The sequence below is a fragment of the Idiotropiscis lumnitzeri genome, chromosome 15 (assembly GCF_059441095.1).
Source record: "Idiotropiscis lumnitzeri isolate Australia: NSW breed Sydney's pygmy pipehorse chromosome 15, RoL_Ilum_1.0, whole genome shotgun sequence".
Classification (NCBI taxonomy): domain Eukaryota; kingdom Metazoa; phylum Chordata; class Actinopteri; order Syngnathiformes; family Syngnathidae; genus Idiotropiscis; species Idiotropiscis lumnitzeri.
In genome coordinates, this window is record NC_142405.1 from 8,792,735 (window position 1) to 8,805,490 (window position 12,756).

The 12,756-nt window shown below is 39.7% G+C and overlaps 1 protein-coding gene across 5 annotated transcripts; it reads left to right on the top strand.

Annotated features, from left to right (window-relative positions):
- The first annotated feature begins 88 nt into the window (after positions 1-88).
- Positions 89-12,033, top strand: LOC148322720 (histone acetyltransferase KAT7-like). 5 transcript variants are annotated; one of them, XM_088316112.1, is made up of 17 exons: positions 89-294; positions 1,260-1,599; positions 1,718-1,862; positions 1,999-2,175; positions 3,597-3,878; positions 3,995-4,077; positions 4,839-4,925; positions 5,751-5,849; positions 5,935-6,045; positions 6,161-6,208; positions 7,353-7,544; positions 7,846-7,935; positions 8,338-8,478; positions 8,737-8,830; positions 8,933-9,079; positions 10,907-11,013; positions 11,686-12,033. In XM_088316112.1, exons 2-17 carry the CDS (start codon positions 1,573-1,575, stop codon positions 11,782-11,784), a joined length of 1,929 nt encoding a protein of 642 aa, XP_088172238.1. In that variant the 5' UTR covers positions 89-294; positions 1,260-1,572; the 3' UTR covers positions 11,785-12,033. The 5 variants fall into 5 exon arrangements, with proteins under 5 accessions (XP_088172238.1, XP_088172240.1, XP_088172242.1 ...); XM_088316114.1 differs by lacking the exon at positions 6,161-6,208; XM_088316116.1 differs by lacking the exon at positions 6,161-6,208 and having other exon boundaries at positions 5,935-6,024.
- Positions 12,034-12,756: the final 723 nt, after the last annotated feature.

Sequence of the window (12,756 nt, forward strand, 5' to 3'; positions counted from 1 at the left end):
AAATATAGTTAAATTCTACGTGAACGACGTGGAAAAGTTTAGACATCTAAAGGAACAATAAAAGCCCCTTATCCTGTTTCCGTAGAGGAGGATTTTGTCAACGTACCGCGCATGCGCATTGAGAGGAAAAGCAGAAATAGTGATAGGCGGTTTTCAGCTGACTTGGCTTGTAGAGAAACGGGAGGTTTGTTGCTCTCGAATGTTGACGGGATCTCTCATAAATTTCTCCAGGTGCACAGATTATTAACCTGATAAAAACGACGCGTCAATTCGGTGAAAATGCCCCGGAGAAAGGTAAGGCATAGTTTTTATTTGGTGCAGAACAGACTGCAATCTTGCTCCCATAACGTCATCGATTACGTTATCCAATTTAGGATGAAAACTGAAGGCGTGCACTGTAGCTTCTAAAATTAAACAGCACACAGTTTGCAGCCGTTAATATGCTTTGGGTACACTTTTAGATCTGATTGTTGGTTAATTCATAAGAGCTTGTCGAATTGGCTCATCTTCATCGTAAATGTTTATTTCCTGGTTGCTTAAATGTGTTACTGCGTTTCTCGTAAAATGGCTGTTGTTCTTTCGGCCTGTTATCTACTCGATTTCCACTGAGTGCGTTGATGCTGACCTCTGCTGCTGCGAATACGACAACTTCACGTTTGGTCGGAAGGAACAGGCTGTTTTTTTCAGTTGAGGATGGTGCGACGCGTCCCTACCAAAACAACACAGTGATTGGTCAGAATCCGGAATAGTGTTGTGCTCATTGGTTTGGCTTTGTAGAGCTCCGCCTCTTCTCTCTTCTTATTGGTTATATGCAAATAATGTGCTGGGCTTCGTCTTATGAAGTGTCAAAAAAGTGTGCGTCAAAAGGGCTTTCGTATTGAGTGACGTTCCCTGATGGTTTATGAAAATGTCATTAATTAGTAATCATTTTAATCGTGCTTTGAATCAGTAAATGTTTTAACAAAATAGAACCAACCGATCAGATTATAGGTACACCAGGTCAATCAAAACGAGAGTCGTTTAAAAAAATGCTATATATTTCATTATTGTACTCAATGTAATAATGTGTGATAATGCGCAGTTTTGATTGACGCTGTCGAAGAAGTGTTCCTTTTCTTACATTCTATACTTGTATAGTTTATCCTAGAAAAGGTGAGATTAACTATTTTAAATAATTGGATCGTATTGTAGATAACAATGTCATTATACTTATTAATAGTGATAAAACTGACATTTCGCTTATTTTATATATTTTATAGAGTGGATGGAACCTAGGCAACGTCATGTCAACACATCGGTCTCCTACCCCACCCCCACCTTGTGCTTGGTTTTGACCGACACTTCATCCTCCATTACAGTGTCGCCCAATTCAACCGAATTGTCAGTTTCGGCATCTTGCATTTTCGATAAATTGTGCTTGTTTGAAGATAACGATACATGTTATCAGCATCGGTCCTTTCATCTGACTTGAGCTGTTTTATGTTCGTCTTTGGTGACTTGGTAAATGTGATTATTTATTGACAAGTTTATCGCCTGAAGATGTGGAGGAGGATATGATGCTCCTCCCCCAGGATGGGATCTTTGTTGGATTATCCACTGGTAAAAATAATAGTATTAATATTGATAATAATAAACCTCGTTCTAGTCCGTCGTTAATGAGGTTTTTCTTACTTTAATGTAGAACACTCATAACTGTTTTTGTGTGTTTTTTTTGCAGAGGACCACAGGCAGCAGCTCGGACGGGACAGAGGACTCGGATTTCTCCGCCGACCTCGAACCGGCTGAAGCGGTCGGGAACGCGCAACGACGTAATAGCACGCGCCCGACTCGCACATCTCTTCGTCTCAGCCGAAGCACACGAGGTAAAATGTCTGCAAGAAATCCAATGGAATTACTGATACCTTTACCAAAGCAAAACATTTTATTCCAATTGGGGTGTTTATATTTAAAACATGATTATTTAGGTAAACATTTATTTTGTATCATCTTTCATCCCAGAAAACTCTGGCACAGCACGAGGCAGTTCGCCTGCACCGGCGGAGACCGCAGCATCTGTTTTTACCTCAAGACGCAGGAGCACGCGTAGCCAACAGGGGGCGACAAACACCACAGCCAAAAAGTACCCACTGCGACAGGGCAGGTTATCCGGCTCAGATACAGAGGTATCTAATAATGGTGAGTTTAAAAAAATAAAAGTGTCTGGCCTTTATTTATTACATACACAGGATGCATGAGATTCTTTATTTGACAAAGACACACAACAAATGCTGGTAAAGCTAAGCGCGTTATTGACAAAGATGAAGGTAGAATAGAACACAAACAAAAGGGAATGAGAAGATAAGTTCTGAGTAGGTATTTTTAAAGCAATAACAGCTTGAAATAGAGAAACTAGCATATCGTGTTAAAGAAAAGACTAAAAGACTGCCGGTAATAGAAGCAGAAAATGAGGAGCAACGACTGAATGGGGAGGACGAGCGTCATGCAGTACTTGTAGCATGCAGTGAGTTCAGTTTGTGATCACAGCCTGTTCCTGACTAAAAAAATGATGGTACATGTTTTGACCTTCTGTTTTGTCACTGTGATGAATGGATAAACTGAATTTAAAATGTTATTTTCTAATTAATTTAGCATTGTGGGAACGTTTGAAGACGTCACAGTACATTGAAATGTAATAAGGAATACTGCTCTAACTCAAATTGTTGCTTAAAATTCACCGTTTTTGAACAGTGCCTAATGAATGATTTTGCCTCTCTATAGCACCACAATGAATTTGAGATTTTAAAAGCAATGAACATATGATTGAACTAAAGGTCTGGCTAAGCATTCCCAGCAGGAAAAGTCAGAATTTGAAAATATGCTTGCATTTTTTTGGCGTCAATTATATGCAGATTTTTGCTATTCACAGGCCAGCCCAGTCCTTAATCTCACGGGCAACTTTAGAGAAAAAAAAATGCTCCCTATTAAATATGAAATAAAATCTTGCAAAGATAAATGACATCGTTCGATATGTATTTACAACTTTTAATGAAGCCTATTTGGAATAATATTGGAACGTGCCACCCTGACTTCTTATTTCGGTAAAAGGATTTTGTACGGAAAGTTTGATAGGTTGTATCTTTTTGCACTGAAGATTTCTAGTTCCACCATCCAAAAAAAAAAAAAACAGTTTTTATGGTGACTCCACCAATGTGACTGGAGAGGTAGGCGAGAACAAGGACCACAGTGTGTTCTTTCATTTGCTGGCCGAGGTCTCAGAGCGCCACAGGTCATACTCTGCATCCTTATGCAGGGTTCCAGTGAATTGTTTCACTTCTTTGACTGGGGCTTTTTGACTTTGGAATTAAAGAAAGAAAAAGGAAAAAAAAAACTTAAATAATTAAACCAGGAAAACTTTGAAAGAAGTTGCATGTTATTGTAAAAACATGGGAGGCTAACGTTAGCTTAACGTGTCGCCTCTTGCACTCGACACTGCTTTGTTATAATCCAGTGTTCTCTCAAGATGTGTTCCCTCTTTGAGAGTGGTCAATTATTCACAGTTCCTATCCCCCGAAAGTATTGCTGTCCGCATGCAGTAACCATTTTGATTTGCTCCGTAGGCATAAAGCAGGCAGCGGACCACGATGAGACCCCTCCCCGCACGCCGACCGGCAATGCCCCGTCTTCAGAGTCCGACATTGAAACCTCCAGCCCTGGGAATGACCTGGTCTCTTCCAGCAATGATGTCGTCGTTTCTCAGGAGGAGGATGAGAGATTGGCAAAGGAGCTTTCGCTGAAAGAGGCCGCCGCCCACGACCTTTCTCACAGGCCCAAACGGCGGCGGTTTCACGAGAGCTACAACTTCAACATGAAGTGTCCCACGCCTGGATGCAATTCACTGGGTAATGCATTGTTTTTTATTTATTTATTTTTTTGTTGTTTTTTTGTGACCGTCCAACTGTTGTGCTCTTGTGCAACTATCACAAGGTCCTTTACCTCCTTCTCTGTCCTTGCGTAGGTCACCTGACAGGGAGACATGAGAGACACTTCTCCATATCAGGGTGTCCTCTATATCACAATCTATCCGCTGATGAATGCAAGGTATTAATGCACGTGCGCACACACACACACACACACACCCCCACACACACACCCACACACACACGCTGATGTATTACTAACAGAGTGAAGCTCTGCTGGTGCAAAGACCATTTTGCCACATTTTTTTGACAACGGGCTAAGTCACAGGTAGTTTTTTTTTTCTCTGCATCAGACAGCATGTTGTCTTGTTGAATTATGTCACTTTTCCACTGCGTAGCTACATGTCGGCTGTTTCGCTCGGCTCATTTCTACTAAACTGTACCCATTTCAAAATAATAACAAAGGGAAAAAAAAAACAATGCCACGCGGTACACACCAGTTGGATTGAGACAAACAATAATGTTGGCTAGCAAGGGCTGCCTGTATTTATTTCACAGCAAGTTGGCCACGGTATGGAGGCATTTTATGGCATAATACTGCTTCGTAAACTCGCTGAAGTCAGGTCTGCTCCCACCCAGTCCGTTTTTATGGTCTCTATATAAGCTCAACACGGGGTTCGGTTCTAGATTGTGACAAACAAGTGCACATTTTTGACTCTATATGACTACATCATGCAACCAAATCCCGTGATCGTGACTAACTAGGTCTTGTTTTTTTTTTTGACGAACATGTCACCAGTAGAAAAAAAAATGTAATGGACCCAGCAGGGTCACACTGAAATTGTCAGGTTGCTCGAGCACAGAAGGGGGATGGTGCAAGGTTTTACGCTGCAGGGCTGACTGTCACTTCTTGTCGTCAACCCCGTGTTGATTTTTTGTCAGGGCAAGGTGTCAACTCGCGAGAAACCAGCCGATGAAAGGACGCTGTCTCACCGTCACGACGAGAATAGACATTCCGCGAGAAACCAGGTAAGGTGTTGTTTAAAATGAATCTGCTGATTCGTCTGTCACGTTCATTTTTCTGCCTGAGATGTTTTAATCCTGAAATGAGATGTGATATGAGCAAGCATTAAATAATCATTACGGCCTAAAGTCAAATTTAATAAAGGCTGGAGATAATATGAAGCGCTAACTTATTGTATATTCCGCATCTCATAGTCCCAACAACAGACGCCTCATAAAATCTGTCGTTGAACTTTTTCAATGTTTTTTCTTCCTGAGGCATGAGCAGACATTAACTGTTGTTCTGTCAGGGACGTTGCGTCGAGCAGTGATAAACTATTCACCTCATTTTTAAGGAAGTAGAGTCTACAGCAGTGGTGGGCAAACTACGGCCCGGGGGCCAAATGCGGCCCGTTAAACGTTTTAATCCGGGCCCCCGGACTTGAAAAAAATTAAATGAATAAACCATGTTAATGTTTTATTTTCTTAATACTGTGGTTTTTCAAAGACATATATATTGTTGTAATGCTTTTGTTCACTTTCATTTCAAATTAAATGTTGTTTTTTTTTTTTCTCCGATGAGGTGAGGTTACAAAAACACTCCATCCATCTCCTCCTGGTCCGGCCCCTCAGGCAAATTTTAGAACCCATTGTGGGCCGCCAATCAAAAAGTTTGCCCACCCCTGGTCCACAGTCAACTTTCATTGGCTAATTCAAATCAACAGAGGCCAACTTAGTTTTGAAATTTGTGAAGCATTAAGGACATGGTTACAAGTCCTTGGACAGATGTGATTTTTAGCTTTAGCATCATGTGACTATGTGAGCTGATCGTAACCGTCTGTCATGTTGCAGACCCCAACAGAACGTCAGCTGCGCTACAAGGAGAAGGTGACTGATCTGAGAAAGAAGAGGAATACCGGCCTCAATAAGGAGGAGAAGGACAAGTACATGGTTTGTGGATGAGTTTGTGATGTCCTAGCCCATTTGAACAATTCGACATGATTTTCATCATCCAAATGCCCGCCTTAACTGCTAGGATCATCGTCAGAGCCACGGGATGAGTCGGGAGCCCCTGCTGGAGAACATCACCAGCGACTATGACCTGGACTTGTTCAGGAAAGCGCAGGCACGTGCCTCGGAGGACCTTGTAAGAGAGAAAACTCATCATCACCCTCCTCTGTCACTTCTCTCTTTGTGTTTTGTTATTTGCCCCTCCCCTCCTCGCCCTCCTCGTGCCTTCTTCCTCTTCTTCTCTCTTCCAGTCCGCACACCCTCCTCTGCAGCCTCAGGAGGAGTCTGAAATATACTTGGTAGATGGAACAATCCCTTTCAGTTATTCTGTGTCTGTTGTTTCTCCCTCTGTTCTGTTCCATTGAGAACCATTCAGAAGTCACGTTATTTTGTTTTGACCTTAAAATGACTCCCTATTTGCGAAGGCAAACAGACATTAAATATGAATGTCTCGATATGAGGCCTTAGTGGACATCTTCTAGTGAGTGGCCTTCTAGTGTTGTCTCATTATAATAGCTTTAATTAGCTTTTCATTCATGGTGCGTCATCAAATCCAGAACGTAAAAAATCTCAGTTCACCACAAAGATGTTATTAAAATGATTACAAATATTGCAGCACACCTTGGATCATCTTTGCCTCTTTATGATCATTTACATTTTACTAGCATTTTTCTTATGGTGAATTATTAATTACATTGCTAAGAAGATTGAAGTAAACCAGAATGTTTTTTGATAAATCGGTTTTAATATACACAGGTGTGTGCTATTCTCAGGATTTAATGGTAAAAATGACCTTTAAATGTATATTAACATTAGTACTCAAAGCTAATCGATGAAAACACTGATAACATTAATTATTTCTCACGATGACTATCGCAAGTGTTTGTATTTTCAAACAATCACTTTCTACAACATTCCTAGGAAATAACAATGGCTCATCAATGGCGGTTTCTATTGAGAGATTGCCGACAGGATACAAGGTTCTTGGGGCTACCGCCATGCCGGTGAACCCTTGAAATTTGTGAAAACAAATTTTTTTGTCTTCCTCCTCTCACTTCAAACTGTTGTATTTTGTAAATAGAGTTTATTGAAAATATGAAAGACAAGTTCACATGTCTCAACTTTTTTTTTTCTTCTGTAATTTATTCTTTTCCAACAATTTATTTAGCTAAATACCTGTTAAGTTCCAGACAATTCCCAATCGAAAACATCTGAAAGTACATTCCACATTTTAAATCTGCTCACATCTACATCATTCTTCATCGTGTTGCTGGGTGTTATTCATACCTGAACTTCGCATCTTCCCTGACTAACAGAGTTCTTTTCCATTATCTCTTTTCTTCTTCCTCTTTTGTCACGGCAACCTATTTGCCCGTTCTCCCCTCTTATCATTTCCTTTCACTACCCGTCTTCATCATCACCCTCTTACCCTGGTCATTACAGGAGAAGCTTCGCCTGGCTGGCCAGGTCTCGGAGGGGAGTAACATGATTAAAATCATCGTGTTTGGACGCTACGAACTGGACACGTGGTACCACTCACCGTACCCGGAGGAGTACGCCCGCCTTGGGAGGCTGTACATGTGCGAATTCTGCCTGAAGTATATGAAGAGCCAAACCATCCTGCGCAGACACATGGTAAGAGTTTTTTTTTTTTTTATCTTCTTCTGGATCAACCTCATTTCGTAGGTCTTACAACGACTAGAATTTGTTGCTAAAATCATGCCAACCACTAAGCAAGTGTTTAGCTGGGAAACTGAATCGTGGAACTGCTCACTTTGGCTTAATATGACAATATTGAGGCATTATTCTCAATCAGAAGTTGTGTTAGACCCTTTGGCTTCCCTAAGATATATGAGTTTTTCATTCTAATTATAAATTTGTTTTAGTGTGAAAGAATACAGACTAGACTATAATTGTCTATCCTTTTTCACATTAGGCCAAATGTGTTTGGAAGCATCCTCCAGGTGATGAAATCTACCGAAAAGGCAACATTTCAGTTTTTGAGGTGGATGGCAAGAAGAACAAGGTAAGAAAGCCCAACGTAGCCCCTCAAACGGTCAAACCAACACGTGCAGGAAACAAATCTTTGTTTGCATTTTTTTTGTTTTTGTTTGGGGCAGCTTATTTCAAATATGAAAAAAAGTATATGTCAAGTAAGCATAGCACAGTTGAGACTTTACAAATTTATTAGACCACCAACAGCATTGACAATGACCAAATTGATGTTTTTTTTTAAGCTTTCAATGTTAAAACATAATTATTGTAAGATGTGTGTATGATGAATGACAATAATAATTATGATGATAAATAATAGTAATAGTATTGTCTTGCAACATTCTTCATTTGCATAAAACAATATTTATTACAATCATTAATTCTTCACTTCAGTGCAAAAATCGATTTTATAATCGCGCTGTTCTTCTGGCAGATTTTCTGTCAGAACCTGTGTCTGCTGGCCAAACTCTTTCTGGACCACAAGACTTTGTACTATGATGTTGAACCTTTCCTCTTCTACGTGATGACTGAGGTTGACAACACAGGGTGCCATCTTGTCGGTTATTTCTCCAAGGTAAAGTCCTTTCCTTTTCGACATTTTAGGTTTAATTGCAAGGTTGGGGGAAAAAATATATTTTCTTTGCTCTGGGACTCCTCTATAGTCATCATTTACACACAAAACCCATAGTAAAAAAAAAAAAAAAATCTACACTTGTTAATGTATGTGGAATATTCCAAAATTAATCCATACACTCCAAATCTCTTTTTTTTAATATGCAGCCCACTATTTTGTATTGTTGCTGTATTTATTTGCATATCTGTCTTTGTCTAGGAAAAAAACTCTTTCCTAAATTACAACGTATCGTGCATCCTCACCATGCCGCAGTACATGAGGCAGGGCTATGGCAAGATGCTCATAGACTTCAGTAAGTATGAACTCAAATTTTGTGTCCGTGTGTCTAGGATTCAATAAACCAGAATAACACACTAGCATGTTACTCCGTATTTGTATTTTTTTTTCCTTTCAGGTTACTTGTTGTCAAAGGTGGAGGAGAAAGTGGGCTCACCAGAGCGGCCGCTATCCGACTTAGGCCTTATCAGCTATCGTAGTTACTGGAAGGAGGTGCTGCTGCGCTACCTGAATAACTTCCAAGGCAAAGAGATCTCCATAAAAGGTCTGAATTGGATTGTTTTTTATTTTTTGTTTTGTTGTGTGTTGGTTAAAGTGGCAAATATGCGAACCATAATTTTTAATATACATTCTCCATGAAAAATGAGGGAAAGGTTAAACCGAAAAAAAAAAATGGGAACATTCCAAATATGAAAATAAATATGCGAATCCGCGTGTGCCAAACTTCAGAGTCATGGGTACTTGCTGTTCACACTAGCCATTGCAAAGCAAAAATGTTGCTCACATCAAATAATAGTCTGTGACACTGTCACCTGCTCAAACATGTTGAAGACACACCCGTTCCTTGCTACGTTCCTTTTTTCCCTCCTCTCTTATTTTGAAAATTGTGAGGCTGCATTTCTCATGCTTACTTTGGATGCAAGTAAATTTTTACAACTCACAAAAAAAAAACATGTCCACATCATATAGTTTGTTTGAAAGGCATTTTTCTTTTCAATGTACTGCCATCATTCACCCACTCGGCTTTTCTTCTCTGCCATACCGGATGAAATTCAGGGAGCAGACAGTTGTTGGGAAGCTCAACTTGGTTGTTGGGTTGTCATTTCTGATCACAGCATGGTGGAGTAAATAGTATGTGACATTTTGATCCCCAGTCTCTCTTGGTTTTGCTCTCAGCAACACCTTCCCATACTCGTTATTGAATACAAACTCCCATCGCTTGTTTGTATCTCTTGAAAAGTCTCACATCAGATATCATGGTTGTTTTGAGACCTTCAAATCTTTTCTTGGCAACTCTCGCCACGTCCATTTCACTTTGGATCGGTAACTGACTGGTTAAAACGTTGAACTTCAATGTCCTCAGAACGCTCTTCGTCCTTCCCAGGATGTGTGTGGATGCTTTGACACGTGGGTTGTCTTCTCTGTGCAAATATTCGTCCGTGAAGTTGCACTCATCGTTGACATGGTTGCTTGGCCTCGTCCACATATAATGCGTCACATTTGGCCATTTTATGTAGTGTCCACTGGGAATGTTAGTGCGGCTTTTGAATTTTCCACTTTTATATTTGCTCTGGTTAGCTGGCTGGGTCTCTTTATTAAGGCTTCCTGCTTTAGTCAAATGCACGGCACGCTCTCTGCCTTCAAATTTTCGCAGTCGAAAGGTTATGTGTTGTGCAACTGTCATTTTGTGGCCCAAACCAATTTCACGCATATAAGCAAGTGCAATGTCATCCGGCGTCATTTGTAATAATGCGGGGGCACCAACATATGTCTCCGAAACTCCACCCAGTGACTCCAAGTGGCAAATTTGGACCTGACTCATTGTAGAGTTGTCTTGAATGCAACATCAGTAGATCGTTTGAGCGGTGTCAAGTAAGTCCAGCAATTTTTTTTCCATGTGGACGCTCACAATTATGTCAATAGCAGCGTCATAATTGCCTTTTGTTATTTTTCAATCCTGCAATTACTCTTGCTGCAAGCCCAAACAAAATTGACTTGAGGCAGGTGGGCATTTATGTGTAACCTAGTTGAGTAATGTTGTGAATGGCAGTCTTTAATTGATCTGGAAATTTCTGGCGCATTGCAATGCCAACATTCTATAAATTCACGGATGGCCTGCTGGGCTGCCTAATTGAATGTTTACTGACGTCAGGGATGTCACTCAGCCGTTCGCTCATCATTGTGGTTTCCCTCATTCCAATTGGTCTTGTTGCAGCGGCGTTTCGCAGTTTTCATGATGTCCATAATGTAGCCTCTTTTTTGTTTCATTCATCGCAAATGCTCCTAAAGGCCACTTTCTTGATTTTATGACTCGACTTTTATATTTTTAAACTACATGCTCACCCTTAATGTTTGATCTTTTTACTGTCAGAGATCAGCCAAGAGACAGCAGTGAACCCGGTGGACATTGTCAGCACGCTGCAGTCCCTCCAGATGCTCAAATACTGGAAGGGGAAACACTTGGTTTTAAAACGACAGGTAGGGTTGATCACTCTGGCTGCATTTGATATGGCTTGCCGTTTGGTCATGTGACGTTCACAAGCTGAGATGTGATTGGTTGTTACCTGAGCCCTGACCAACTGTGATGTCATTTTCAGCAAAATGGCCGCCACTTGAGATGGAAAAAAACGGGTGGATTTCGCTGTATAATTCATATTCCACAAATGCGATATTAATGAGAATAATTTTTAGACTAATGGGAACACAAAGAACATTGTAAAGAAAAATGTTGACGTCACTTCCCCTTTGAATTAATTAGACATTACATAACTAGCCAGGCCATCCTGTTGTACTGGATGCTATCATTTTATGTCACACTGCCACCAAAATACATTTGTCCTTTGTATCGTCAAACTTTAAAAATAATGGATTTAACAAAACAGTCAGGAACCACTGCCTCATTCTAAAAAAAAAAAATTAAAAATAATAATAATTACAGCTTTGGGGATTACTTAACGTTTACCTGCATTGTTTGAAAGAACTATTTTTTTTATTTTCACTCTAATTCAGTGTGAAAATCAACAATAAATGTGAAATAATATTGAATTTCATTTGCCGATAACGCTTTTAAAGTTGTGCCTAAAATTGCACAAGCCCAATTGTCAGTTCTATTTATTACACTATTTCCAAACGAATCCCGCTCTGTTGTAGGACCTTCTTGATGACTGGAAAGCCAAGGAGCGTAAACGTGGTAACAGCAAGACCATCGACCCCACAGCCTTGAAGTGGACGCCGCCTAAAGGGACGTAGAGGCACATCTTTTCACACTCCCAATCAAAAAAAAAAGCAGTGAAACCCTCTTCAGCACACTGGCAAGCACACACAATATATATCCACACTCGCACTGTTGTTTTAAAACGCTGCCAGCGGCATTTTACAAAGTCAGATATTGTTCTGGCTCTTGCACTCACTCCACTTCCAACATTCTATATATTTGTTGCCTCTTTGTCTTCTGCTTTGTATTGTCCTATTTTAAGATTACTGATATTCTCCATTGAATGATTGAACGTATGAGAAAATGTCGTAGGCAGTTATGTCGGATGTGGGAAGAATCACTGCTTATGTCTCAACACGTTACATGTATTCCCTGACTTCTCTGGCATTCAACAGCCGCTACAATTGATGAGCTCTTTTCCAAAATACTAGAAATCTATTTTATTAAATTGGATTATTCAGATTTATTTACTCAAACCTGATTTTTTTTTGTGTGCTTTATAAAGTATTAGTTACCCCCATTCTGAACATTTTCAACAAAATAGTCTATGCACAATGACTGACATAGCAAAATTTATGTTTTTTTTTTTGGATCTATTAATATATAATTTCATTTTGGAAAAGAGTGCTTCAATTTCACTGTTGTCTAGACAGCACCATGCAGGTAGAAATAGTTCACGTTCTCAATAATAATATCCATAACCTGAAATCAGCCTGACTGAGCTCTGAATGGAAAATACTTGAAAAGAATTGTTGAGAAAAAAATTCCTTGATTGAAATTACTTACATAAAAATTCACCAGATTTATGTTAAAATATAAATGCAGGAGCTATTAAAATAAAATAAAATAAATAATACTCCCCTATTTTTGTTCTGGAATTGTGTGACAAATTAATGCGTGCCAGTTTTTTATTTTATTTTATTTTTTTTAACCTATGTAAGCTATTGCTGCCATTGGCCTTATTTGGACTTTTGTACATTTTTACTTTAAGAAGGGACCTGCCTTGA

What these genes read in the sequence shown, in the direction of transcription:
- LOC148322720 (XM_088316112.1), top strand. Translation starts at nt 1,573, where the DNA reads ATGGGATCTTTGTTGGATTATCCACTG. An exon ending in CTTTGTTGGATTATCCACTG is followed by an intron (nt 1,600 to 1,717) that starts GTAAAAATAATA and finishes TTTTTTTTGCAG; the next exon opens with AGGACCACAGGCAGCAGCTC. An exon ending in CCATCCTGCGCAGACACATG is followed by an intron (nt 7,545 to 7,845) that starts GTAAGAGTTTTT and finishes TTTTCACATTAG; the next exon opens with GCCAAATGTGTTTGGAAGCA.